Below are 25,399 nucleotides of genomic sequence, written 5' to 3'. Positions count from 1 at the left end.
TGCTTTTTTCAAACAGATCTACAAACAACGAAATTAGCATCAAGTCATAGCAAACATTACAGCCTTAGTGTCACTGTTCTTTCTCTCATGGGTTTTTAGGTTAGTAGAAGAGACAGACTATGTATTTATGGGAAAAAAAGCTTGCACATTTTTTCCAAGGAAGCACTGTCACAGTTTCTGAACCCAAAAAAGTAATAATTTGGCTTAGATAGTAGAAACAACCATGAAGCAATGATATTTTCTGAACTATGTTGTCCAGAATTTTAGGACTCTATTCCATACTTCTTAGTATACAGTACATGCATGTGCATGCTCTGGTGTTAGTTTCGTGATGTAGGACTAAGGAGAACTCATGCTAGTCGTGACGATATTACTTTGTACAACTGGAACTCCATAGGCCTCATGTAACAAAGATTACAAAGCTATAGTATAAAAATGAATCCAGGTAAAAATAGATCCGATTATTAACCATGAGTTATCTATAATGTTATTGGAAATCATAGCTGACATCGGAGAGTGAAGGCTGTTCCAGTTCATTTCCCTGTCCTCATTCAAGAGAAAAGGCTGTCTGCGAGGTTGGAAATTCTCAGGACTTTCATCATTCCATGATCTCCTAAGCACACAGCATTGCTCTAGCTTCCTGACACTGGTTCACATGGGACTTGAAAATCATCCATGGAGGTATGTGAAATACACTTAATGTAGTCTTTACTTATGTTTTAAACCTTAAGCATACAGCTATCTGGAATTTTCTAATGAACATCGTTAAAGGCATCTATCTGAATTTATGACTACGATAGTAAATGTCAAAATATTATGATAATATTGTGTGAGAATAAAATTGTTTGCATATTTTAACCCGCAGGAAACATTTTAGATGATATTTTTCTAAATGAATGTGATATCACAGGTTCTATTCAAACATTTAATTGTACTAAATAAGCATCCTGATTGACATTTCTGGTTCAAAAAATTGCTTATCCTAGAATGTATTCTTTTATTTGTGAAATCTAATTGGATCACCACAAATCAGAAGGTTTCTCATTTGTGTTCATGCATTTGTTTTGGTTTTGCACAAACACGACTTCATGGATGGTCTCACACAGAGACCACATATTTTCTAGAGTAATTTCTCTGTAATTGTCACCTGCAAATAAGGCTTTACATTTTTTGTTGGTGCAAGGGAACACCTTAAAGGCACAGATTGCTTTCACAACAACTTAAGTGCAATTGGTGAGGAGAGAGGAAAAATTGGTTGTTTGTAGCATGAAGAAAAATCTTGTACCTGGAGAGGAAAATGTGTTTTACTTCATGGTTTTAATTTGTTTCTATAGGGCCTGCTCTGCCACTGAGGTGTTTGTCAGCATTCTGGCTTCCTTGTATCAGTGCCTAGTGTTAGATCTTTTCAAGAGAGTATCTCATCCCATTGTCATTTCACACATGGAATTGTCAGAAATTCCTGATAAACAAACTGGTCTTTTTCAATATTATTCTCTTCTACCCTGCCTTTCCACCTTTTTTTCAGCTGTATTAAACTGTAATACTAAAACCTTCAAAAACTTTTGCATCAACTGGAACGTGCTGATCAGCTGAAATAAACATTGATACAAAAGTGCTGAGATGTAAAAACCTCAGGATGTAAGCTAGCATTACTGGATAGGCTGCAACATTATAGATATTTGCAACTTGAATGAATATTATAATAGAGCTAGAGCAGTGGAACAGGATGGAGGAGCTCAAGTTTTCATTCTGTCCTGGTTACTTAAGGATGTAGGATCTTCTGCACATCAATTTGGATCTCAGCATTTGTAAGGTAGCCAAAAGGGTTTCATTCCCTCTCATCTCCATTTTGCTCTGGTGTTACCAGATTTCTTTGTTGACGTGATTGGTCTCTCTACCAGACACATAAAGTGATGTTGGACTCCTGGTGCTGGGTTTCCCTGAAGTTGATGGCTCAGCATTCTCCATTCACCTGATTCAGGCCCATAAAGCAGTTGCTGCTTACTCAAACTACAGTTTTAAATTCTCTGCTGAAGGACTAATCATAAAACCCATGTTCCCATGAAGATATAACTGTGCCTGCTCTCCTTGTTTTAACATTGCTTTGTTTATCATGCTGTCTGTCTGTCTGTCTGTATGAAAACCAGACTTCTCTGGTGGAATGCTGAAGTTAAAAATGAGCTCACCAAAGTCAGGAAAAACACAGATAATGCTCCACTTTACGTGTCACAATTTAAGCTGATCCTACCATTTGCCATTCCTTAAAAGATACTGATCTCACAACAAGCTGTTGTTGATGCCAGATGGGCAGATCTTTCTCTGGAGATAAGCATGTGCTGGGACTCCTACAAAAATAATGTCTGGGAATGCTGGCAAAGGGGAGCCCCACAGTTAGAGGGCATGAGATCGAGCAGGAGTGCAGGGCTGCTGGAGCCAGAGAACTATTTCTTGGCTACGTAGAGAGTCTGTTAAAAAATGTTTTATAAACAGTTCAAACATTGTGGACAGAAATGTAATTTGAATCAAAATAAAGGTAGTGTGCTATGTTCAAGTACTTAGGGATGAGGTTTGGTGCACTGGTTGGTAGTTGGCGGGCTGGACTAGGTCATCTTAGAGGTCTTTTCCAACCTTAATGATTCTATTCTTTGATCCAAAGCAATGATGCTCTCAAGTCAGGGAGCCATAGGTTATGGTTTACTTTGCCTCATTATCAGAGATGCCAGAAAGCCATGGGGTGTTGTGATGCTTCGTTCAGACTCTTCTGGTTTGATTCCTGGAATCACGTCTTAACGTTCAGAGACAGATCAAGGAAGTGTGGGTAGAAAAATTAACAGTGCATATGGAAGCAACTAATTTATTCATTTGATATTTCATGTCTGTGTTCATAATTTTGGGTGAAATTGGCCTCTCAGAACAGTTCCCTTGAACATTTTTGTAGGGCATAGGCTTCTTGCTGGCCTGCAGAGAAGAAAATTCTTGTATTCAATAGTGTTTCTATGTTTGATTTATGTAGATCATGTAGCTAAATGCCTTGTATTTTAGCTGGTGTGAAAGGATTTTCTCAGTACAGTATGGGTTAGAAAAATCTATTCAGTCAGGAAAAAAGGTTGTGATGACCCATTAAGGAAATATTCCTTAAACTCCAGCAGTTTCATTTAAATATGTCTTGTTTCTTCAGTCTGTTAATCCTAAACAAGCCCTGGACATTTTTGAACTATGCAACTAATCCTGAAAAAGCTCACTCATGCAAATTGTTGCTTAGAATGGAAATAAAAGATTATACTGTCAGGTTTTATATCCAGGACATGTAGAACTTCACTTTTTAGATTATAGAAATGTCACTACTCTTCTGCAGTAATGAAACATACTTTAACCTTGCATAAATACTGTTTTTCTATGATTAAGGTAAATAGAATGAATAATAATAGCGTTATCTGGCCTGGATAGGATAGAAGGCTGTATGCAGCAAAATGCAGTCCATAAAAGCTGAAATTGGCTTACTTGGTTAAAAACCCTCCAAGTGTGTTAGCACCGCAAATGGTCACAGGATTTTTTTTAGAGTGTTTTTTAAAAGGTAGCTTTCTCCAGCGTGTTTGATATTTGTGTATATACAGAAGACCTTTTGATGGAAGAGAGCAGGATTGATTTGCTAATAGAGGTTTCTCCATTTCGTCTTCCTCTATATCTTATAGGTCTTCCAGCCACAAACTATCACACATGGGTGCTTAAATTCCTTGTGGGAAGAGGAGAGTGAGATCATAGGCCTAGATGATAGGGTTACAGTAAATTATTCATTATTGTGATATATTGTGATAGCATCTGCCTTAAGTGGTACTTCAGCAACATGAAACATGACAGGTTGTTTTCTTGCTTCTAATAGTTAAATAGACAAAAACCCTGAGACATCTTATCTCTTATATTTACCCTTTTTTGTGTTTTATTCTCCTTCCCTTGTTTTTTTAGCTTGATGAACATACACTTTTTATGAAACTACACGACGAAGCAATGAGAATGGCATTTACAGCAGAACGTTGCTTCCTTTCCAAAACACTATGTAAAGCATCTTGCATGCATTGACATTACTCCTCTCATATAGATTTAAAATATGTATTTAAAAACTTTCCCAGGATCTTAAACCATGAATATTTAATTCCCAGTATTATCATCAATGAGCTTAAATGATCTGTGGAAGATATTGGTGGTAAAAACCTCTCGTGCTGCTTGCTCCAGACCTCCAAAAGCACTCCAGGTTCATGGAGATCTTCTGAGGAGCTGATAGCAGGGGGGGCAGCTGATTAATGGCTCCATGGGCCACTCTGACACCTCTGCTTGGATCAGAGCGATAAGAGACAGCTGGAGTCTGCCAGAGCGCAGTGCTTTATACAAGCGAGGCAAAGGTTAGCAGCACTGAGGGATTCCTTTAAGAAACATGAGATACGCAGCTTCCTCTGGGCAAGATAATGGCCTACAAAGGGGAGGAAGAGCGTGAAGGATCATTCTGTAGCACTCAAGCAAAGCGAGAGACAAGACAGATGATGTTAGAAGGGTTAGAAAAAAAGCAGGAATAAGTATCCACAGAGAAATGAAGCTTAAGGTATGGCAAGCTTCTTTTTTTTTTTTCTTTTTTTTTAAGTATAGTTTATCATCTTTAAGAGAGAGCTTTTGCCATGAGCATTTTCTTTAGTCATTCTTTGATATCATAACTTGCCATGCAAAACAAAGTACACTTGTTAGAGTCATAGCAATACAAAGGTTTGAAACACCTCTAAGATCATCTAGTCCAACCATCAGCCCAGGTCTGCCCTAGACCATGTTCTGCCACATCTACCTTTTTCTTCAGCACCTCCAGGAACAGTGACTGTGCCATTTTCCTGAGCCTGACCACTCTTTCCAAGAAGAAATTTTTCCTAATATCCAGTCTGAACCTCCCCTGGCACGACTTAAGGCTATTACCTTTCATCCTATCATCATTACCTGGGAGAAGGTGGCCAACTCCCAGCTCACTACAACCTCCTTTCAGGTGGTTGTAGACAGCGATATGGTCACTCCTGAGTGATCTCTTCTCCAGGCTGAACAATTTGATTTCTCCAAGGCAGAAGGAGTACACACACCCAGACACATAGTCCTTATTTATTTAAAATAATACTCACGTTGTAGTGGTGCAAGGAAAATTCAGGTGAATTGGTCATGCTTGTGGAAGTGTCAGGAATCACATGCTTCACAAGAAAATGGAAAATAATATCTTTTAGGTTATTTTTTTTTTCCCCAGGCTGTGCTTAGAATTTATGGAACAAAGTAAGTAAATACATAGCAAGTCCTCCTGTAATCAGTTACCACTTGAAGTCATTGGAATATTTTTCTTGACTAAAATGTCATCACACAGATTGTATTTCTGACCAAGCAGAAAGCTTTGTTATTTACAGATCTAAATGTTGGTAAATGCCGTGCATAGAAATGAAGGTGGCTTTAAACTTTGCAAATGTCGCTTGCAAAAAAGGGCATAAAACAGTCTTGGGAGAATTCTGTAAACAGAGTTTGATCCAAAGAACCTGGGAGTCATTGGAGGGGAAAAAATAATTTGGCTTTAATGAGCTTTGACTTAGTTTTCAAAGTAGTAAATTTTGACACGTTTGGGAGTAGTTTGCATTAGCACAAATGAGCCAGGAGCACAATTCTTTGGAATGGGATTTATTTGAAAGTGATTGCAAGCTGACAGCACTGAGTGAGCGTCACTGCTCCCTTTCCAGTGGCAAATGTGAGGGGTGAAGGTCCACCAGTACATGACAACATAAACTTGTGCTCCGAAAAGGACGATGACAGCATTGCCTAGAGGTGGATGGGCACAACACATATTAAAGGCAATTGTTTTTTAAATAAATGAGTATCCAGTGAAATTTTGCTGTTCATTCAAAATCAAAAAAAAAAAAAAGGAAAAGAAAACCAACCAACCAAAAACTACAACCAAAACACTATATGCCCTACACCAGTTAAATAGCTTGTGAAATAATGCTTATGACTCCTTAAGTTTTGAGTTACAGATCTACAAGTTGTTGAACATCCCTTTCCTACAGACGTGCCTTTAATGTCAAGGTTGCTACAAATAAAAGTCTGTGCAGGGAGTTTTGCTGGTTTAAAAACCTTAAAAGCGCAGTCTCACCAGGGAGAGAGGTTTGGAAATAAAGGGATAAGCTAATTATTTATAATTAGGTCAGACTGGGTAGGCTGATTGCCATAATTAACTTTGCCTAATGACTGTCCTCGGGGATTTCACTTGGATACGCCAGGTGAAATCTGGTAGTAGTGGATATTTCCGCTGTGCCGGCGTGAGAGCACTCAGCTCTGGCTGAAGGAACGCACGTGGGAGGCTGCAGTGTGTGGGGAATGGGGTCAGTGTGCTGGCAGCAGGGGAGTGTGGGCTTGGGAGCTCCTGGGCTGGCAGGGAGGGAGCTGAGGGAAGCTCAGACATAGTTAGAGATCTGCGTATCAAAGCAAACTGCAGCTTTGCTAATTGAAAAGGAATCTCTGGAAAATAGGAGTATTCATGTGGCTCAAATAGCTGGGGGGACTTCTTGCAGACTGAGTTAACTGGAATACACAGACTGTGCACGTAAATATTTCACAGAGCAGTAATGAGTCATGAACACTTCCCTTCCTATAGCTTCTTGCACAATTAGCTCAGACATGGTCCTGTGGGATCCCATTCTGGGTCTGTGCGCAACTCTCAGCCTTCCATGTAGCATATTGTCCTCCTACCTGCCCTTGGCTTCCTGTAGGAACATAGTCTCCTTCAACCCACTGCTCTCTGACCTGTCCTCACCGCCACACAGCATGAGTGCTTCAGTGATGATGTGTCTGAGAGACTGACAGTCACCCACTGGGGGCTGACTGGTGTTGCCCACTGTCTAATAAGTAGCTCAATAAAAATGTTTTTAGGCTCTGCTGACCTCAGGTTCAAATGCATTTAGTACTCTGAGTCTTTCATAGTATTCACTGGTAAGGTGAGGGCAAATAGATATGCACAATTGGTTTTCTCTAATTTGGACAATATCAGAGAATTTTAAGGGCTGGAAGGGACCTCGGGAGATTGTGTCCTACTCCTGCTAAAGCAGTTCTCTACATTAGGTTACACAGGAAAGCACTCGGGCAGGTTTTGAATATCCCCAGAGGAGACTCCTTAGCCTATCTGGGCAGCCTATTCCAGTCCTCTGTCATCCTCACAGGATGATTCTTCCTCGTGTTTATATGGAACTTACATGTGTTTCTGCCCATTGCCCCTTGCTCCATTGCTGCACGGCACTGAAAATATCATTGCCTCTCTCCTATCTCTTTGGAAACCTGACTCTGTGTGGGTTTTTTCTTAGAGTTACAGTGGCTGTCTGAGGTAGCAAAATGCCATGGTTGGAGGATCTTCAAGATTCACAACCAACACACAACCAAAAGGCAATGCTTGGTTAAAAATGCACTCTTGGCACTGATAAGCATTTTCAAATCACATATTGCTTTCATTGAAATACTCGTGCTCAAGAAAAGCTAACACAAAACGTTATAAGAATCAAAACATTTAGTGATGACAGCTTCTAAACACATTTATGTTTTCCATTTGCATTAGTATTCATTTGGAACTTTCTCTCAAGTTTATGTAAACTTTCTCTTCAAAGCCCACAAAGGCCTCCTTAAAATACTGAAATCCAAAGCAAAGTGTTTCTTTCAGATCAAAGTAAATGCTGAGTTTCCATGTTAAGCTTCTAGTCCACTCCTGCATCCATCAAAAAACTTTTAAAAACATTGTTCTGATAAATCTGACCTTCTTTTTTCAATCCCAAAAGAAATCAGCCAGCCACTTAATTTTAAGGCAATTTGAGCAGTGATCAAATGCAGCCAGATGTCTTTGTGATGTCATTATATATGGGCTCCTAAGACAAGAACTTCTTAAAATGTTGTCCATACTGTGACAGTGTGCAGTCAACAACTACGTTTGGGTGCTGGGAATGGGTTTTCATCTCTTACTTCTCTGATACTGACTCACCCCAGGTTACCATCAGTCTCACCCATATACTTTCAAAGCCATGTAGGACCTCTTAAATATTCTCGATGGGGCTCTGAGCAACCTGATCAAGCAGTAGATGTCCCTGTTCATTGCAGGGGAGTTGAACTGGATAACATTTAAAGGTCCCTTCCAACTCAGAAGATTCTATGATTCTTGTCTCTATTTCCCTTTTTGAGGGAGAACTGCTGACAAACTGAGTTTTAATTATTGTGCTGGAGATGTTGTTACCCTTGACCCAACACAAAACAACAACAGCATTGTCTTAGAGCATGTAAAGAGGACCATTGTAACTTCAATTCACAGGTACAGCTGTCAGCCTGGAAATCCCACGCTGACGCCAAGGGGTATGTGGCAGCCCCTGGAGAAACTGTGAACTAAATGAATGAGTTCTATTGAAACTGGTGCTAAAAGAAAAGACTCATACGCTCTTAACCAGCACAGGGTTGTTCATTATTAAAAAAAAAAAAAAAATTAGTGCCTCCACATTTTAAACTAATGATGACTTTTAGGCATGGTGTAATTATAGCACCAGTGGGAACCCATATGTTACAGAGCTCTCAAATGTAAAGGTTGTGCCTACAAAATGAAGCCATATATTCCCATTAATTGAAGCAGTTGATTTCCAGTTACACAATATTAGCTTTAATGGTGAGACTCTTAGAAAGACTATGAATTTTTTTGCCATTGATCTGTAGTGTTAAGGTGGCACACTTTAAACTGATCAAATTTGGTGAGAGAGCAGCATTCATGGCAGCAAAGTTATAAATACGGTGACTCTTAAAGTTGCCATCCACAAGTTAACATTAGAGTAACCTTGGAGGAGTGCTGGTTTTGTGCTGTCAGCACAGTCTGCCCAGCTAGAGGATAAAGGATTAGCAAGAGAAATTTTGATGAGGGTATTTACTACTAATGACTGACTTCAAAATTGCCTTTTATCTACAGCTTTTCAAAGCACTCTCCGTTCATTAAGCCTCATAAAACCTTTGTAGAATTGGTAGAAGATATAGAAATGCAGATATCTTTGAGCCAAAATATACAGTAATACTTTGACAGGAAAGGGCATCAGTACACACCAAACGTTATTTAAAATAGGAATTGCACAGTTCTACGCTTCATTAATTAGAGTTTGACCAGGACAGGGGAACAGTCCCAGTCCTAAGAAAAATGGTGTGGAAAAATCAGGAAATAGTGCTCAGGGCTTCTGCTTTATGTTTTAGACACGTGCAATTTAGGCAATGATATATTAAAAAAGAAAAAGGAAAGAACATGAATGATACTTGTTTTTTTGTTGTATCAAAATCTGCTTCCCAAACTGCCATCCCCAGCAGATAAGGAGGAGTCTGGCCTCCTGAAGTGATGAGCTGAAAACATTGAGTTTTAAAAATAATAAATGTTGAACCATCTTCTTTTATGCCTTTAGAGTCAGATTTCCATCCCTCTGCACCCATAAGGAATACAAATTAAAAAGACAAGAGATAGAGGAAAAGAGAAAGAAAGAAACAAGGAGAAAAAAGAAAAAAAAAACAAGGGGTATCCATAAAGATTGTCAGCCTAGTGATAGACTGGAAAAACAGTCAGGTGACTCTCTTATGACAAAGTCATGATAGAGCAACTTTTTGGAGTATTTTCTTTTTCTTTTACCTACACTAGTTACTACTTTTTAAATAATCAACTAAGACTTCTTGAGTTGCTGTTTAAATTTCTGATCGCCTGAAGTGCCTCCAAATTCAGCAGTTGCTATAGGAGCAATGTTTAAAGGATATCACCACAATTAGTCAGTCCTATAAAAACAAGTAGTTTAATGGCATATAACTGAAGGCTGCCAAAACATACAGTAATCTGTTGGAAATCTAAAGTTATGTGCACATGTGTCAGTGTGAGTCAGTGATACGTGCATTAAAAAATGTTGAAACATTTTTATTTGGAAATGCACAATGGAACAAGTTTCATAGGATCTCTGGATATCTTTGAAAGTAAAGGTGTAAATGATAACAGACGGGGTCTCTTGCAGAGCCAACTATGGACTGCCCAAAGGGATATGGAATATTTGTGCATCAGTACATGAAGGCACCTCCCCGCAGTGATCACAAGACTCGATAAGAATGGCTGTCATCACAGTGAGTAAAACGTTGCATCCTATTTGTTTAGGTGCCAGAAAATGTTTTTATTTAGTTCATTTTCTTATTGCTTCATCATTTTAACTCATTAAAATATCTAGAAATTGACAAAATATTAAGTGATTAAATAGATAATTCAAAATCTACTAGTTAAATGGTTTAGAAGGTTGGATGAGCACCAGAGATGTCTAAGTGTAGAACTCCCCCAGTGGTTTCCACAGGAAACCTATGGAAATTTGTCCTTTCATTTTGGGTGGCTATGAAAACCTCCAATAATCTAATGTGTAGAGGCCTAATCATATCAAAAATGGTTAATAATAAGGTCTAACATAAACAGAAATTAAATCTCTATTGGGTACCTTGGCTTGTCAGTGCACATGAGGTGAGGGGATTTTGTTTTGCTAGGCTGCTAAGCTGTAAATCTGTTGATTTGAGCAAGAGGGCGCATTCTTGCTCCTCAGCAGAGTGCAGCAAGCTAGATTTCACTTTGCAGTTGTCATGCTGGTTAAAATATTCCCCTTCTGCAGTGTTAATCTATTCTTTAATAGCCTGGCTCTGGCCATTGAAATTCACTGTAGGATTTTTTTCCACCCAGTTTGACTCACAGCATTTTCAATTATTTAGATAGGAAATGAACAAACAAGCAAACAAAAAATTGCTTAGTTCCACAAGAAGGAGGAAACTTTCAGATAGGTTGATGGAGCACAGATCTTCTTACAAGGGGGAACTTGGGAAATGCTTTGAAAAAAAAGGGCAATGCAGATTTAGTGCTCTTTTGAAGCCCGCGCTAGGCACCAACACAACTTTGAAGTCTCTAAAATGCTTCTTTTATATATTATTGGCACACAGCTCAGTTAAAACACTCAGCTAATTTTTAATCAGAGATATGAAAAGCATATAATAAGCATGCGGGTTACTTTTATAGGGCTTGTTGGCCATGGAAGTGCTGCTGAAAAAGGCAGCTACAATTCCAGTACTTACTGTGACTGTAATAACTGCATGGCCGCAAACTGTGAGGTGCTTCAGCTGGGAGATGGCAAATCTCCAGGGAGCATTTGTTATGAGAATAACGTATTTCCCAGATCTCCTCCTCCCCAAAAAGTAAGCATCAGAACAGGGTCTCACAAAGTAACTCCATTCCTTTATCCTGGCTTCTGAAATTGAGCAATGCACGTTCACAAAATGTCTGTGATTTCCCAAGTCAAGAAAACTTGTTTATACTCATCTAAAATAAATAGAAATGTCATTGTGTTGAATAATACTGAGCCCATTCCCATCCTGTCTTACTCTCATGGCAGCAGCTCTGTGCTTACCTTGCCAGTGGGGGCTGGTGCAGAGCCTGGGTGGGGCACAGCATGGATGGGCACATTTGTTGCCCAGACTCTGTAGGGAATTTAGCTGCCAAGTACTAACAGGTCTTTTCTGAGCAACTGCGAACTGAGATATTTTCTTTTCCCCCTCCAAAGCTTATATGTCTTCTACATTTGGATGGGTTTTCTTAGAGAGAGCAATGTGTAAATCAATGACGACATGGTTATCCTCTTGCCAGTTTTCACATCTCTGCTCCATATCATAGCCATGCTGAAACTTCCTATCAAAACTGTTGTCAGTATTCTTTAGTCTCGGCTCTGAATTTTTTTCACTGAAACTTTTCATCGACTGCTTCTTCAAAAAGTTAACTTAAAAAAAAAAAAATCCAAGAAGAAAGCAGTCTTAAATAGTTTGTTTGGTAATTAATGAATGTGTGTTTTTGTTGGGAGTGACTCTCATCGTATGGAGTTACGGTGCTGTCTATGGTGTTATTTTGTTAGGACATTTCAATGAGATTTCCAAAGGTGTCATGTTAGTGCAAGCATTTGAAGAGCTGAGCAGCTAAATCTGTCTTTAAAACTGCCTGTTCATTGTGTAAGCTTTCAACATATGGACTTAAATATCAGTATCAAAGTCATCTATTTCACCTGTCTCATTACAGAAGTATATGTGACAGTTATAAGAATATAAGGGTTATGTAAAATTGCATCCACTATTTATGTATTATTGTATCCAACACATATGTCCTTTCCATATGGGATGTTCTCACTGCACGGAACATGGTTGGTTCCAAGTATATCTCAACAGAAGCATTCAACCTTTGATTTTAAAACTGTTATCATCTCCACTTCAACAACCCACGTTGAATGGAAATTCCAGATTGTGGGGGGGAAATGGCTGCCAATCTGAATAAGGAGGAATATCGTCAGATGGCAGGGAAGTATTTGTACTAGTTGTATTAACAGAAGCAGTGACCTTTACACACTCCAAAACAAGCCATATGGGCCTTGGATCACAGCAACCGTTTGTCAAGCAAAACTCCTGAATCATTTCAAGCAGTGTTCAAACACAGTTGTAAGAAGTCTGAACACAAAATGCTCTTCTAAAATGCATTTCTGAAAGAGGGGAGCTGCACCAGATTTTTTTAGGTAACTGCTATTTAAACCTTCAAATCCTAGGACAAATTTTTTGGCATAAATGTTGGCCCATCCATTGTTTGGGATGGAAGGCAGATGGGCTGCAGTTTACAGTTGCGGTAAGAATCCAAATTGAATTCTCTGGCTTGTTCTTAGGAGAGTTAATGAAAGTTGAATAATATGCACTGGCAGCCCCTAAAACCTTCTGTGAGGTTTTTTTTCTTTTCTTTGGCAGGGTGAAACTATTCTGCATTAAATCTGTATATGGCCACCTTTTTCCCTAGTGTAACAAGTGATTCCTCTGGCCTTTGGTCACTGTGACCTCTAAATTTTGCAATCTTTGCCCTCGTTCTTCAGGCAATCTCTATGCTTGTAGCTCCTGCACACAAACCAGGAGGACCTGCCGAAGTGAGCACTAATTTAGTATTTAGCCTGTTTATTCATTAAACTGGTGAGAGTGATATTATGCTCCTCCACGACAACAGTGATCTTTAATTAAAACAAATTTAACCTGTGGCATAAATTTTCTTAATGGAGAGTAATATACTGAGTTCTGAATGCAGGTCGCAAAGTTATTAATGGAGTACACAGGGTGGCAAGCAGAATACATTTTAAATGTAATCTAGAAAACATCAAGAAAGACAATAGCATATTTCAGGGAAAAAACAAACAAACAACTAAAACCAGAGACCAAATTGTGTACACGACCTTTCCCCAGTGAGCAGAAGGGGAGTGGGGATGATATAAGCATGCAGAACTGTGCAAAGAGGTGAGGAGCTCATCTGTCAGAAATTCACGTCTAATAAAGCGACTCAGGCAGTGAAGTTGTCTGAGTTTAAATGATGTCAGGATTCAAAATGATAGACAGTGGCTAATTCTGAACTACCTGATAGAGAGAAACGAAAATTCTCTGGCAGATAGTTAACTCTGAATTTGGTCCATTAAGTCCAACAATCTTTTACCTGGTGGACACCCCACTTCACTGCTGTTCAGTTGTGAATAAGGAAGCTTTCATGATCTGAGCACTAAAGGATTTATCGTGCTTTATATAAATGCTCTGCCCTGGCCCCCCACGGCTATGACAACACAGACAGACTGAACCAATGGGCAGACCTGACCACAACACAACAGGAAAGGAGCCCAGCCAAGAGCCTGTGAACATTTTCTGTCTGTCACTATTTTTAAAGATCAGTGGGATGATGTGAGAAAGGGCTTTTAAGAGCTGTAAGGTTACATTTGAAGTCAGCGGTGGCCTGGAGCCTTCAAAATGTTGCTCTGTTGATCATCCTGAATGGAGGTGTTCACAGCTGCTGGACCGCAGTACAGACCATTTCTTTTCTGGCATGGATGATGCAAAGAAAACCTCTTTCCTATGCTGCCTTGTCTCCAATATCTGTGCCTTGGTGTCGGGTCTCCATTGTGGCTAAAGTGGTAGCTGGAGAGCAGGGACTGAGGAGAGCATTGAGAACAAAGTCCCTTTGATACCTTCATAGGTGCTCAAATTGCTTGTCTTGTAGTTTCTCTTCATTACTGTGTACCAAGCAGCCACAGTTTTAGTTTTGTTGGTTTTTTTTTCTCAATCTTTAGTCCTTTCCTCCCTAAAAGAGCTTATAAGACAGATAGTAAAATGCGGGAAGAAGAGGATGGTTTAGGGTGAGACTCCCTTTCTTCCCCTGCTGCCTTGGTTGAGCACCTCTTCTGCTGCCTGTCCTTTACATGCAGTCTGCCATCCTAGAAATGCTTCTCAACTCCCCAGACTGGAAAGTGGCTCTGGGCTGGGGTTTTTTTGTGCAGTTGGTCCCAGCACATTGCTGATACAGCAGATCCAGCTGTGTTACTGGTACAGCCACACCATGCCCAGATGGTGCTGCCTGAAGCATCAGCCCTGCATGATGCTGTACCCCTAGTGCCAGGTGGGAAGCCCTGAGTTGCTCATCTATCTGTGACCATTGCAGTTAGTAACACCCGGGAATAGCTCATAAACTTTGCACTTAGACTTCTGCAGCCAACACAAACTGATAGCAAAGAATGATAACGCCTGAGGCTTTTGAGGAGGTCACAAGAAAGGACATAGTCTGGGCTCTAGGAGACAGATTATTACAGTAACCTCCTCAATGCCAAATAAACAGAACAGCTGACTGTTGCTGAAATTTGGCTCACCCCTGTATATGTGATGGGAAAGGGACATTTCTGTAATGAATTGCTGTCATGTTGCTCTACACACTGTGCTGAGAGGGTTAGTTTAGGTTCTGAACTCTATAGGTGCACTGGGAGTCTAATGTTCTTTTATTAGTCCAACTCCTTCTTGACCTCCTTGCCAAAAAAAAAAAAAAAAAAAAGAGCAGGGACTTCTGCATTACCTCATAACCCACCAAGGGCAAATAAACTTTCAGAAAATCTAGCCTTTCTTTTTCCCAAGTCTCATTAAAACCGAAGTCTCTATTATTACCATGCAGACATTTTGCCCTCTTTATTTTGAAACAATGCTAATAGCAAAGATTACTTGCAAAGTTTCTGATTACCCGCTATGGCTGAGAGCAGTTTCCCAGCAATAGTCTCCTTGGACTATTCGGGGTTATGCACAGCTTTTAATTCTTTAAAGAGTTTGGTGATAAGTAGCTTGTTTACACTGTGATCTCACTTGCAAAGCAGCCAGCAGATTTCTGACTGTGCTCAGCCACTTCCACCACAGAGCAGCTGGTCCAGCATCACAAACCCTGAGTAGGTAATGCAAAACCATGCCATGTATTTACTGGATCTACCCACTAGGTAGTTTTACTCCCTAATGCAATCACACACAAAAAAATGCCTCTTATCTATTCTCAGTGCTGATGTGCTGTGTGTTCAGTAAGATGGCTTCTGACCTTGTGTTTCGGCACTTGGAGCGAGTTTAATTTTTTGAATGTGAAGGGGAGGAGGGGTTGGGAGCAAGAAAGACATCCACCTTCCATTTTGATCTACGTGTAGTAGTGGCTTGATAGTAGGTGCTGACCTGGCTGGCAATTTATAGTGCCTCTTAATGCAATGAATTCCTTCTGCTTTCTTCCTGCTTTTCAAAAAGCAAATCCTATGGCTTTATTTATTTTCCTCTTCTATTTTTTCCCCCTTACTACAGTTGCGTATTGTTGCTCACATGAATGAAACATGCAATCAGTTCTCTTTGGGTGGCCATGATGAAAAAATATGCTATTTTATCTGTTCATACTGAGATGCTTAGGTGTTATTGGAGGAATTTTTCTCCATGAAAGGAATTTTACATGACATGGGGCACTTCAGAGCAGGGTCTATAGTGCAGTAGCAGTGTGTGTAAGCACATAAAGTGCTCGTATTCTTTCATTTAACGATGTTCCAACGCAGTGCGAGATATTAGCTTCCAGTAGTGTGGGAGCACTTAGATTACAGTAGTGTTACCTCATTATACTTACTATTATGACTGCTACCATTTATTCACAGTAGTAAACATTGTGCTAAATAGTAAGCATATGTAGGATCTAGGCTTCAAAAAATAATAGCACAATTACAAGCACTGAGTAATCTTGAGAAATTGCGTTTAGTAAAAAGAGTTTGCTGGATCATTGTGTAAAGCCACAGAAATAGGTGGTACATAGTTGTCAGAAACCTTTCCCTTTAAAATGTATTTTTTTTCCACGTAAAATTCTGAAATAACTTAAATGTTGGAGATTAAATGTGATTCACTGGTGACCAATTCTGCAGAACCTGAGACAGCCATTCTGTCTTTGACCTCTTCTGTGACTGTTAGCAAGGATGACTGATAGTTGGATGATGGTGGTTTTAGAAGAGTAGTTTTCTTCTAAATCAATGGACAAGACATGTCAAACTTCTAGATATCTTCTGCCACTCCCCCACAGATAGCTATGCTCTTTCATTTACTGTTGCACTATACTAGAGCCACATAACATGAAAGAGAAAATTATGTTGTATGAGTTTTTATAGTTCAATGTGTCCACATTTCCATTTTAGAAAGCAAAGAATATAAACAACATTTTTGCTTCTATGTCTGGATGATGTGCAACAGCTCCATAATCAATAATAGAAAATGTTACTGAAAGGCCCCATAGACCTCAAAGAGATAATGTGAATCAGCCATTAACAGTAAGTCATTATAGAACTTATTTAGTGAAGCCTTGGGGCTGTCACAGAACCTAAAGGTTGACATAAATTTTTCATACACATTGAACTTTGCTAAATGTGCTTGCATTTGATTAATGATGACTTTCTTCAGTACGCTAATAAGAAGGAAAATACAACTTGGGCTGTGGCAGGGTGAGCAGCCTCCTGGAAGGGACTTTCTGCAGTGGTGGGGGAACAATGGGGCTTCCTAAAGCCATCTTATCTAGCTCCAGGGAGTTTATTACTCCATGAAATATTCTTCCTTACCACCCAGTGATAGGGCTCTCAGCACAGCATGGGGACATGGAAAGCCAGTCTTGTAGTAGAGGAAATGAATATGCCATGACTCTAAAATCACCACCACCACCACCCCCCTTAGAATTTCTACATATCTCAAAGAACACTGCAGAAACTCTCTGTGTTTAAAAGCAGTTCTGTGAGATGAATGGTAAGTCCACAAGATCTATTAGGGCCAGAGCAGGAAAAAGTTTGCCAAAGTGGCCAAATTAGTCATGGCTTCATGGAATAACTTAGTGTTGTCCAGACTTTTCTTGAAGTGAAGGGTTTCTTTAGTTGCTACTACTCTTGTCTTCTTTTCCAACTTATGCGGATTTGGTCAGTTAAAATAGGCATGTTTTTCACTTGCTCATAGAGAAGAGAAAACAAGAGAGAGGTAAAGAATGAAAGGAAGATTATTAACTTCAGTTAAAGCTGTAATAAAAAGTCTAAAACCTTTTTCACTGTATAATCACAGGATCATAGAATATCCCAGCCTGGTACGGACCCACCAGGATCACTGTGATTCCATCACTCAGCAACAACCAAGGCATAGGCGTGCTATCAGTGCTGTTTCAGTGGAAACCAGGACAGGTAGGAGATGTTTCATACCTCATTACTACCAGCTATGATGTCCTTACCAAAGCAGATTTTACACAGAGCGGTGGAGTTCTTTGCTCACCAATCTGGCAGGTGTTAGATGTGGTGTTGCTGTTCTTGATGCAGTTACAAGTTACTGAAAGTGAACTAAATGGAAGCTAAATTTCTGTATCTATATATGTTATGTATATGAATTTATATATAAAATATATAATTGTTTTTTGAGCTTAGCAGTTAGACAAGTCACAAGAGCAACAGTGGTAATTTCAGAGTCAGGTTCAATTCCCTTTTCCCAGTTAATATATAATTATTTATACTGTGCGAATTAGCTTGAACAGAAAGTGTGGAAGGGCATATTTTTGACCTGGGAAGAGGTCATATGTGTTCGCTTTCTTTCCAAGGAGAAATGTGAAATGCTCCATATATGCTGCTGAAGCCACTACAGAGCCCCTGGCATGTATAACCCACTGCTTCTGCACTAGAGATGGATTTTGGACACTGGCAAAATCCACTGTGCAAATAACACAGCTGCTCTTTGAGAAGTCACAGCTTTTGTACTTCCTATGATATGAAAAAACAGATGAGGAGTTAAGAGCTAACTTCAAAAGCAGGTTTGAAGTTACTAAGGGAGGATGTTTTAAAAAAAAAAAAATACAGGCAAGGCCCAGGATTTTGTGCAGAACTACAAGAGACACGTTTTTCAGATGATTATGAATTTCACTTGAGAGAAGGACCAAGTTGGTTAAAATTGTTATGCTTGTGACTTGGGTGTGCGTGGTCAGACAGTATAAACCAGGGAAGGATTCGAGACAGTTTTCCCTATCAAATCCTGAGATTAATGACTAGTAGGCCACCTGCACAAGCTGAAAGCATCACCCAGAGCAGATCCAAAAGCCAGGCTGTTCTCCATGTTGGATTAAAGCAACAAGAAGTAAGTCCATCAGATGTGACATATAATAGTACAGATAATAGTAGAAAAGCTCCAGAGACTAGCAACTAACTAACAAATATTATCAAGCTCACTGATTGCCTTATACAAGCAATCCATTATTGTTGTTGTTGTTTTAATGCAGAATGTGATTCTGGTGCCCACTGCTCATCTCTGAGTACAGTGCCTCTGTACTCACCTCCTCATCAATATGGAAACCTGCAAAGATTTTTATTTACTGCAGTTTTCAATTAAAACATAACTCTGAGAATTCTGCTGGGATAGGTAAGGCATGAAAGAATTCCAGGCTTTCAGGTCCCAGGAAGCTAAGGTTGTCTCTGTGTGAGCCAGATTTAAAGTCCCATTCTTCACTGTTTCAGTAGGCTTATCAGCAACGGCATAGTAAAAGTGAGCATTTTATTTTGTCAGTCAGCAGTGTGGAGCCAAAAAAACATGTAAATTATTTAAAATCTTTTCTCATCCGTGGTCATATCAGTTTCTGAGGCATGATTGTGCACGATGTAAATGTTGGTGTCAAGCTTACAAGCTTGTATCCTTTGACATGGTATCAAAACCTGCTTGACATATTGGCAACAACATGACAGAGACAACTTAAAAACCCCAAACAAACCCTTCCCTCCCGTATCAGTTTAGGTTTTGAGAGTTCCCTTAGCAACCAGCACTAAACCAGCATACCTAATTGCTTTTTGCTAGTGATAAGAAAAATCGTGTTTGTTTACAGTGTGGATATATGAGAGAAAGGGGACACAACAGCCTTCCTCGGATGGAAGATTTCCAGGTGACAAGCAGCTAGACAGGGAGGTGAGTATTTTTGCCAACAAGAGCACATACACATACTCCATTCACTGAAAGTATTTGAAAGAATTTTCTTGTCTCCCCTACTCTTCCATCCCTAAATAATGTGGCAAGCAGAATGTACAAGAGGGAAAAAATGGCTGAAGCATCACCTGCACTTGCTAGGATCCCATAACTTACCTGCTTCAGAGCTGTGATGATCCTCCTATTAATTATGGCTTGCCTTCAAACCCGGTGAAGTTATAATGAATCTTTCTGTTGTCTTCCAGGGATGTGAAGCTGAATCAGGGAGTGAGAGAGACTGCCCCAAAGCAGCTCCTGCAGGTAAAATCCCTTCCCAGGTTCCTCAGGTGTTTGGAAGCGCTGGCACAAACTACAGCCCCAGCTCACATTCTTCTCCAATTTGTGTTAGGGCTAACCCAGTACTGCTGTGCTGGGCAGATTTTTACACTCATATTATGAGCATGAGACTCCAGTGACCACTGCTGTGAAGTTTAACACAAATAGATATTCTGTATCTGTGCCAAAACACACCGTTCATTGGGGTGCTGCAGATGATACCTAATGAGTATAATTCCCAGCATTTCAGAGGTAGTGTTGGCTGAGATTAGCAAGACTAACTTAATAAAGCACTATCGTAATTGCATATTCACTGGGAAAGGGAAAAGTAATCAAATGAAAAAGGACAAAACCGGCAGGGAAAGAAAATTTATTTCCAAGCATCTACGAGAGTGCTACAAACAATAGAGACTAAAACTCAAAGCATTTGAAACTTAAAAAACGTAGTTGACAATGTCCTTCTTAAAAATCAAACATAAAAACGTAGAAAATGCAGTTATTAATTCTAAAACTTGCTCAATAGTGAAACAAGACCAGATAGATAGCATCAATGAGGATGGAGTCCTACAAATGACTTTTTGTTTTTTTTATTTCCATTTGTTAATTTGTAAATTGATACTCATTTCATTTTTTAATATTCATTTAAATTTAAAATGGAGAAATGTGCAAATCTAGCAAAATATTCTTTGGATTATAAACAGAGAAAAATCAACAACCAAAGAAATTTGAACCAAGTTAATAAAGTAAACTATAGAATTATATAGAATGCATACAGCTATAATAAAGTGAAATATAACAATAAACATTATAGAGCAAATCTGCTGATTTAGCAAACTCTGCCTTATTAAACATAGGGATATAATGGGACAAGTGAATATGTCGTGATTATAGAGCTGAAACGTCATTCATAATTTTAATGAGTTAAATTTTAATCTAACTACATACATGGGGGTCTTCAGAAAAGCAGTACACCAACAGATCAGATTTCCTCTCAGATCAAGCAGTTGGGTACCTGACTGCAATTGAAGGACGGGGTCTGTAAAATGAACAGTAGAAAAATGGATATCGCTTCTATTTATTGCCTCTTCCCATATTGCAGCTGCTGATCTCTGACCCTAAACAGCAAACTACATTAAATTTAGAAGAACTACAGCTGTACACAGATGCTGAAAATGTGGATGCACGGAACATATTCCAATCCCTCGCTCGTTCTGAACTAATATAAAAAAAGTTATAGATCATTTTTCGATTAAAAACATACATTACAAAGAACGACTCTGAAAGCACTCCGTATTTCTGTCATCACAAATTAGAACGCCTTCCTATCAGTGGATGAATCTATTCTACTGCAATAAATGAAAAAATAAAATGAAATAAAAGTAAGTGCCAGAATCTTAATTAATACTCAGGTAAGGTAATTGTCAGGTAGAACAGTCTTTAGGGAACTTATAGCTAAATGGGGTCAGATTTCAGTCTCTCAAACCCGCAGCTTAGCGCAGACAGGGAAATCACAAGCCTGGAATAGGCTGTAAGCACAGAGTACTCCCGTCCACTTATCAAGTCAGTTCTGAAACCTCTGGAATTTCTAAGATATAAGATAAATGCATATTACATGGGACATATTTAAAAGTATTACACTTAATTTAATCCAGAAAACACAGTAGTATTATAGGAAGATTATTACTGTGTTCTGGGAGCAGCCACAAGCTGTAGATAGAGGGTACAAAATGTTCACCAGACGTTACATTTTTTTTCTTTTAAATCTAAAAAACATTTTTAAAATGTACTTGATTTTTAAATAATCACTTAACAAGGCAACAAACCAACTACAAACACATAATAAATAAGGCTATTAAAAGACCACAACTGTAGTAAATTAGTCAGAACTATAAATGGGACATTAGAAACACTATGTTTTGTTCTTATATGCTTAATAACCAGAACAAGAATTAAAAAAAGAATCAGTTTATTTCAAAGTCTGCTTCTTATATTGAAGCACATATTAAAGCAACAGTACAATGTTCATAAAATATAAGTGTGATGCTGTAACATTTCTTACATGTCAGAATACTGATATTTGTATGTATACTAAAATAAGAATTTTAAAATTGTACAAATAGATACATTAAAAATGACATAGAAATAGGGCGCCTCCCACTGCAACAAGACAGAGTTTTTATATCTGGCACGTATTAGTTCAAGATGAAAGTATAAGCAAAAAGATTTACAAGAATCAGCTGTAACAAGTTTTGATGCTCAAGAGACATAATAATTGTACATTGTACTGTACATACATCATATGGGTTTAAGCTGGCTGAATATTATATATTTCAAGTTTAAAAATGCACTACCATATAGAGTGTCCATAGTTTAAGGCGAAATTACAGCTCAGAACTGTTAACTTTTCTAATTTGTGGAAGCTTCTTTGACATAAAAGATTTAGATGTTCATAACACATAAAAGATTTCCCTTATTTGTGGGTTCACTTTTAGCATTTTCCTTCATTTAAATATTCTGTATTTCTTAAGTGGGTTTTTTCCTCTAGTGAAGTTGGCAGCCAACTTCTGTATTTGCCTTCTGTAGGAAAAGGTACTTCACAGTATTTACCACTTTTATGTCCTTTTTTATCAAAGGAATCCCTTCTGTCAAATGTTTAAATGAGACTTTTCTTGATTTTTAAAAAAATACCTGCTTACATTTCTTCTGGATTCTTCAGAACATTGGACACAGTTCTTAAGGCCAAATATTAAACTTTATTGTTAAGAATCATCATCGAAAGTGTCTTTGGAGCCATACAAGTCTGCAAGTTTCTTAAATCGAGGTCCCCAGTTTTGTAGATAGTCGTAGTCCAAATCAGAATCTGTTGTCGCTGACTCTAATGAGCTAAGTGAACCAGCCACTGAGCCTCTTCCTTCATAGCCATAGATCTGAATAGAATCATACGGAGGAGCAGTTGGATCGTTATCAGCCTCTTGTATTCTTGTGTTGATGAAATCATCAACATCAACGCTATTGGGAGCTGGTCGAAGCCCCGGTCTTGGCATATACTGATACTCAGGTTTTATGTCTTTACGAGGAATAAATCCATTGATGCCATCAGGGTTCTGCAAAGTAGCTATGTCAAAAGCTTCAGTATCTTCCTCTCCTCCTCCTTCATCATCGTAAGTAATAATGTTCTCGCGGACATCTTCTTCTTCAAAAACAATGAGAGGTTCTTTCTTCTGCCTTTTCAGTGTTACAAACAACACTACAATGACTATAGGGAAAAAAAAAAAAAGTTAGACTGCACTCTTGAACAGAAACTGCTTTAAAAATAGATTATTGCATTCATTGAAATCTTAGCTTTTATGCTCCAGTTTGGCATGTATTTTTGCTAGCATCAGCAGTTTTGGCATACCCAGCTAAGTAAAAGCTATGATGTTTGTACACAGAGTTGAACATAATGATTCGAACGTTTCTCTTTGGGCTGAATGCCATTGCTCATACTAATTGTTTATTACTGCATAACTTTAATTCAAAAAAAGGATTTGTGGGCCCCTTGTGCTGTGTGACTGTTGCAGCACTGCCTCTGAGCGGTCCGATGACATGTTTGCTTGCAGCAAAAAACGATGAATCTCTTCTCTCTCCTGTATGTCTAAAGCTGAACTCCAATTTCATGTTCTGGGCATTTCTATGAAAAAGGAATTATTCTGAAGCAACAGCTTCTCACTGCTGACTTCTTTAAAATAACTTGAATATGTAAGAAAATAATGGCTGATAAATAATAGGAACAAATTAAAACATTTTATATAAATATTTTCAAATCATCAGGAAATGGTTTATAGCACTTTCTTAAAAGCAAATCTTTCAAGCCCTTCATTTGTCTTCAACACAAGAGAAGTTGGAGGGAAATAGCTGGCAGGAGCCATTAATCCTGGCTGACCTCAATAAGGAACTTGTCATCCAGGGAAGATCACAAAACTTAAAACTGTATGTCGTGACCTCCTTTAAACAGCGCTCCTGATTAACTGATACTGGGCCACAGAAGGACATTCTTTGAGCTCACCCAGACATATTCAGTTGTGTTTGCTATTGCAGTCAGCATACACTGTGTTTCAGCTTGCCAAATAATTAGTACCACCTATCAGAATACACACTAAGAGATTAAGATTGGTTTATACATCTTGGAATGAAAGGCAAGCTTAACTTTTAAATACAAATAATTGTAGAAGAATAAGTAAATAACTACTTTACCAAGCAAAATCACAATGCAAGCAAGAATGGCAATTAAAGCTCCGGTGCTTAATCCCGCATTGAGGATGTAGGCTTCGGCATTACAGGAGAGCAAGGAGCCATTGCTGTCACAGCCGCAGACTCGGATGGTCAGGGTGTTGGTGCTGCTCATAGGGGGGAGTCCTCCATCACTTATTACAATAGGAAGAAGGTATAAGTCTTGCTTTTGACGACTAAATCCTTCGCGTCTAACAAGAACACTTGCAGTGTTATCTGTTTAAAGAAGAGAGATAGTCATCACTTTTTCCTCAAAGTCATCCATCCCCTCAGTAATTATGAAAAAAATATATTATTTTACTGCAATGGCTCTGAATTTTTGAATGATTTAGCATGTAAAAACAACCAGTACAATGTATCACCTTCGTAATGACCCTAAAACATTACAGTCCTATGTTTCATTCACGCAGTACTACAATACATTTTAATTATCTTAGGGTGATTAGGAACACAACATCCAGCTCTCTTTGTTAATACTGATTTGCATATATATTGTTCTCTTTTCAAAGAATCTTAGCAGCCTTCATATGTGAGTTCACAAATTACTTAAACACCATAAGGCAATATGGTCACAGTAAACAAAGCAATGATTTTGCAACTCATAATGTTTATGATTATTATAAAACAGACATCGTATAAACAGCTGAACATTAGATATATCAACTAAGGCAATCTGATACATTAACTATAAATACTAAGAAGTACGTATGTTTTTGAAAGCCTATTCTACAAATCATTATCATAGATGATGAGAGTGGTGTCTTTAGCACCTTGCTAACTATCTGGGAAATTCACAATACTTCATCAACTCCTAGAATGACTGTGCCCTGGCATTGCTCTTTGTGCAAGTTCTAGGCTCTTTCCAGAATTAATTAAAACCTCTGGTAGAAGGGAAGAAAGCAAATCCCTGATTTATTGTTCTTGGTACCAGATCTACAGGAATGGAAGACACAGAATTGGCCTGTTAAGGAGACTTCCATCAACATAAAAAAAAGTCAACACTTCTTACTGTGTATTAGCAGATTTGTCCATCTGTTTCACTAGGACACACTGAAGTAAGCCATATGTTGGCAGAACTAGTTTTCACCCAAACTCTCCAAAGCCAGAATTCAGCCAACTCGATCACATATACAGAGTCTTTTGGGGCACATGATTACTTACGTGCCCATAACATAAGGCTTAAGGTAGTTCTCACTCTAACACTATTTCCATTTTTTCTCTCTGAGCAGCTGTATGCCTTGGGCCTCCTGGTCCAGAGCTTGGAAACCAAGCTGCTCTCTCAGCACAGAGGTCACTGTGGATAGTCCTTCATTCTCTCTGGAGCAAGAGCATTTGAAAGGGAAGTGTGTGAAATGAAACACTGGAACAAGGCAGCCAGTGCTTCCTGCTCCCAGCCTGATCAGACAAAGGCAAGGAAACATGAACGTTT

At 38.8% G+C, this 25,399-nt stretch overlaps 1 protein-coding gene and 2 long non-coding RNA genes across 9 annotated transcripts in view; 2 read left to right on the top strand and 1 right to left on the bottom strand.

Annotated features, from left to right (window-relative positions):
* The first annotated feature begins 507 nt into the window (after window positions 1-507).
* LOC121106558 lies at window positions 508-18,830 on the top strand. Its single transcript, XR_005839084.1, has 4 exons — window positions 508-681; window positions 10,059-10,164; window positions 17,497-17,612; window positions 18,692-18,830. It is a non-coding gene; the product is annotated as an uncharacterized LOC121106558 (long non-coding RNA).
* A 454-nt stretch (window positions 18,831-19,284) lies between these two features.
* On the top strand, window positions 19,285-25,376 carry LOC107054306. Its single transcript, XR_001468460.3, has 3 exons — window positions 19,285-19,368; window positions 19,632-19,686; window positions 25,200-25,376. It is a non-coding gene; the product is annotated as an uncharacterized LOC107054306 (long non-coding RNA).
* CDH11 (cadherin 11) overlaps window positions 20,056-25,399 on the bottom strand; it is a 271,884-nt gene continuing 266,540 nt past the window's right edge. For all 7 annotated transcript variants that reach the window (XM_046899483.1, XM_046899477.1, XM_046899481.1 and 4 more), the window contains 2 exons: window positions 23,935-24,186; window positions 20,056-22,957 (listed from right to left, as the gene is read on the bottom strand). In XM_046899483.1, coding sequence (XP_046755439.1) covers window positions 22,461-22,957; window positions 23,935-24,186 — 749 coding nt within the window. In that variant the 3' untranslated portion in view covers window positions 20,056-22,460. The remainder of the gene's footprint in view (window positions 22,958-23,934; window positions 24,187-25,399) is intronic.

The sequence above is a fragment of the Gallus gallus genome, chromosome 11 (assembly GCF_016699485.2).
Source record: "Gallus gallus isolate bGalGal1 chromosome 11, bGalGal1.mat.broiler.GRCg7b, whole genome shotgun sequence".
Taxonomy (NCBI): domain Eukaryota; kingdom Metazoa; phylum Chordata; class Aves; order Galliformes; family Phasianidae; genus Gallus; species Gallus gallus.
The sequence above is the reverse complement of the archived record's forward strand: the minus strand, read 5'-3'. Positions and strand labels throughout refer to the sequence as shown.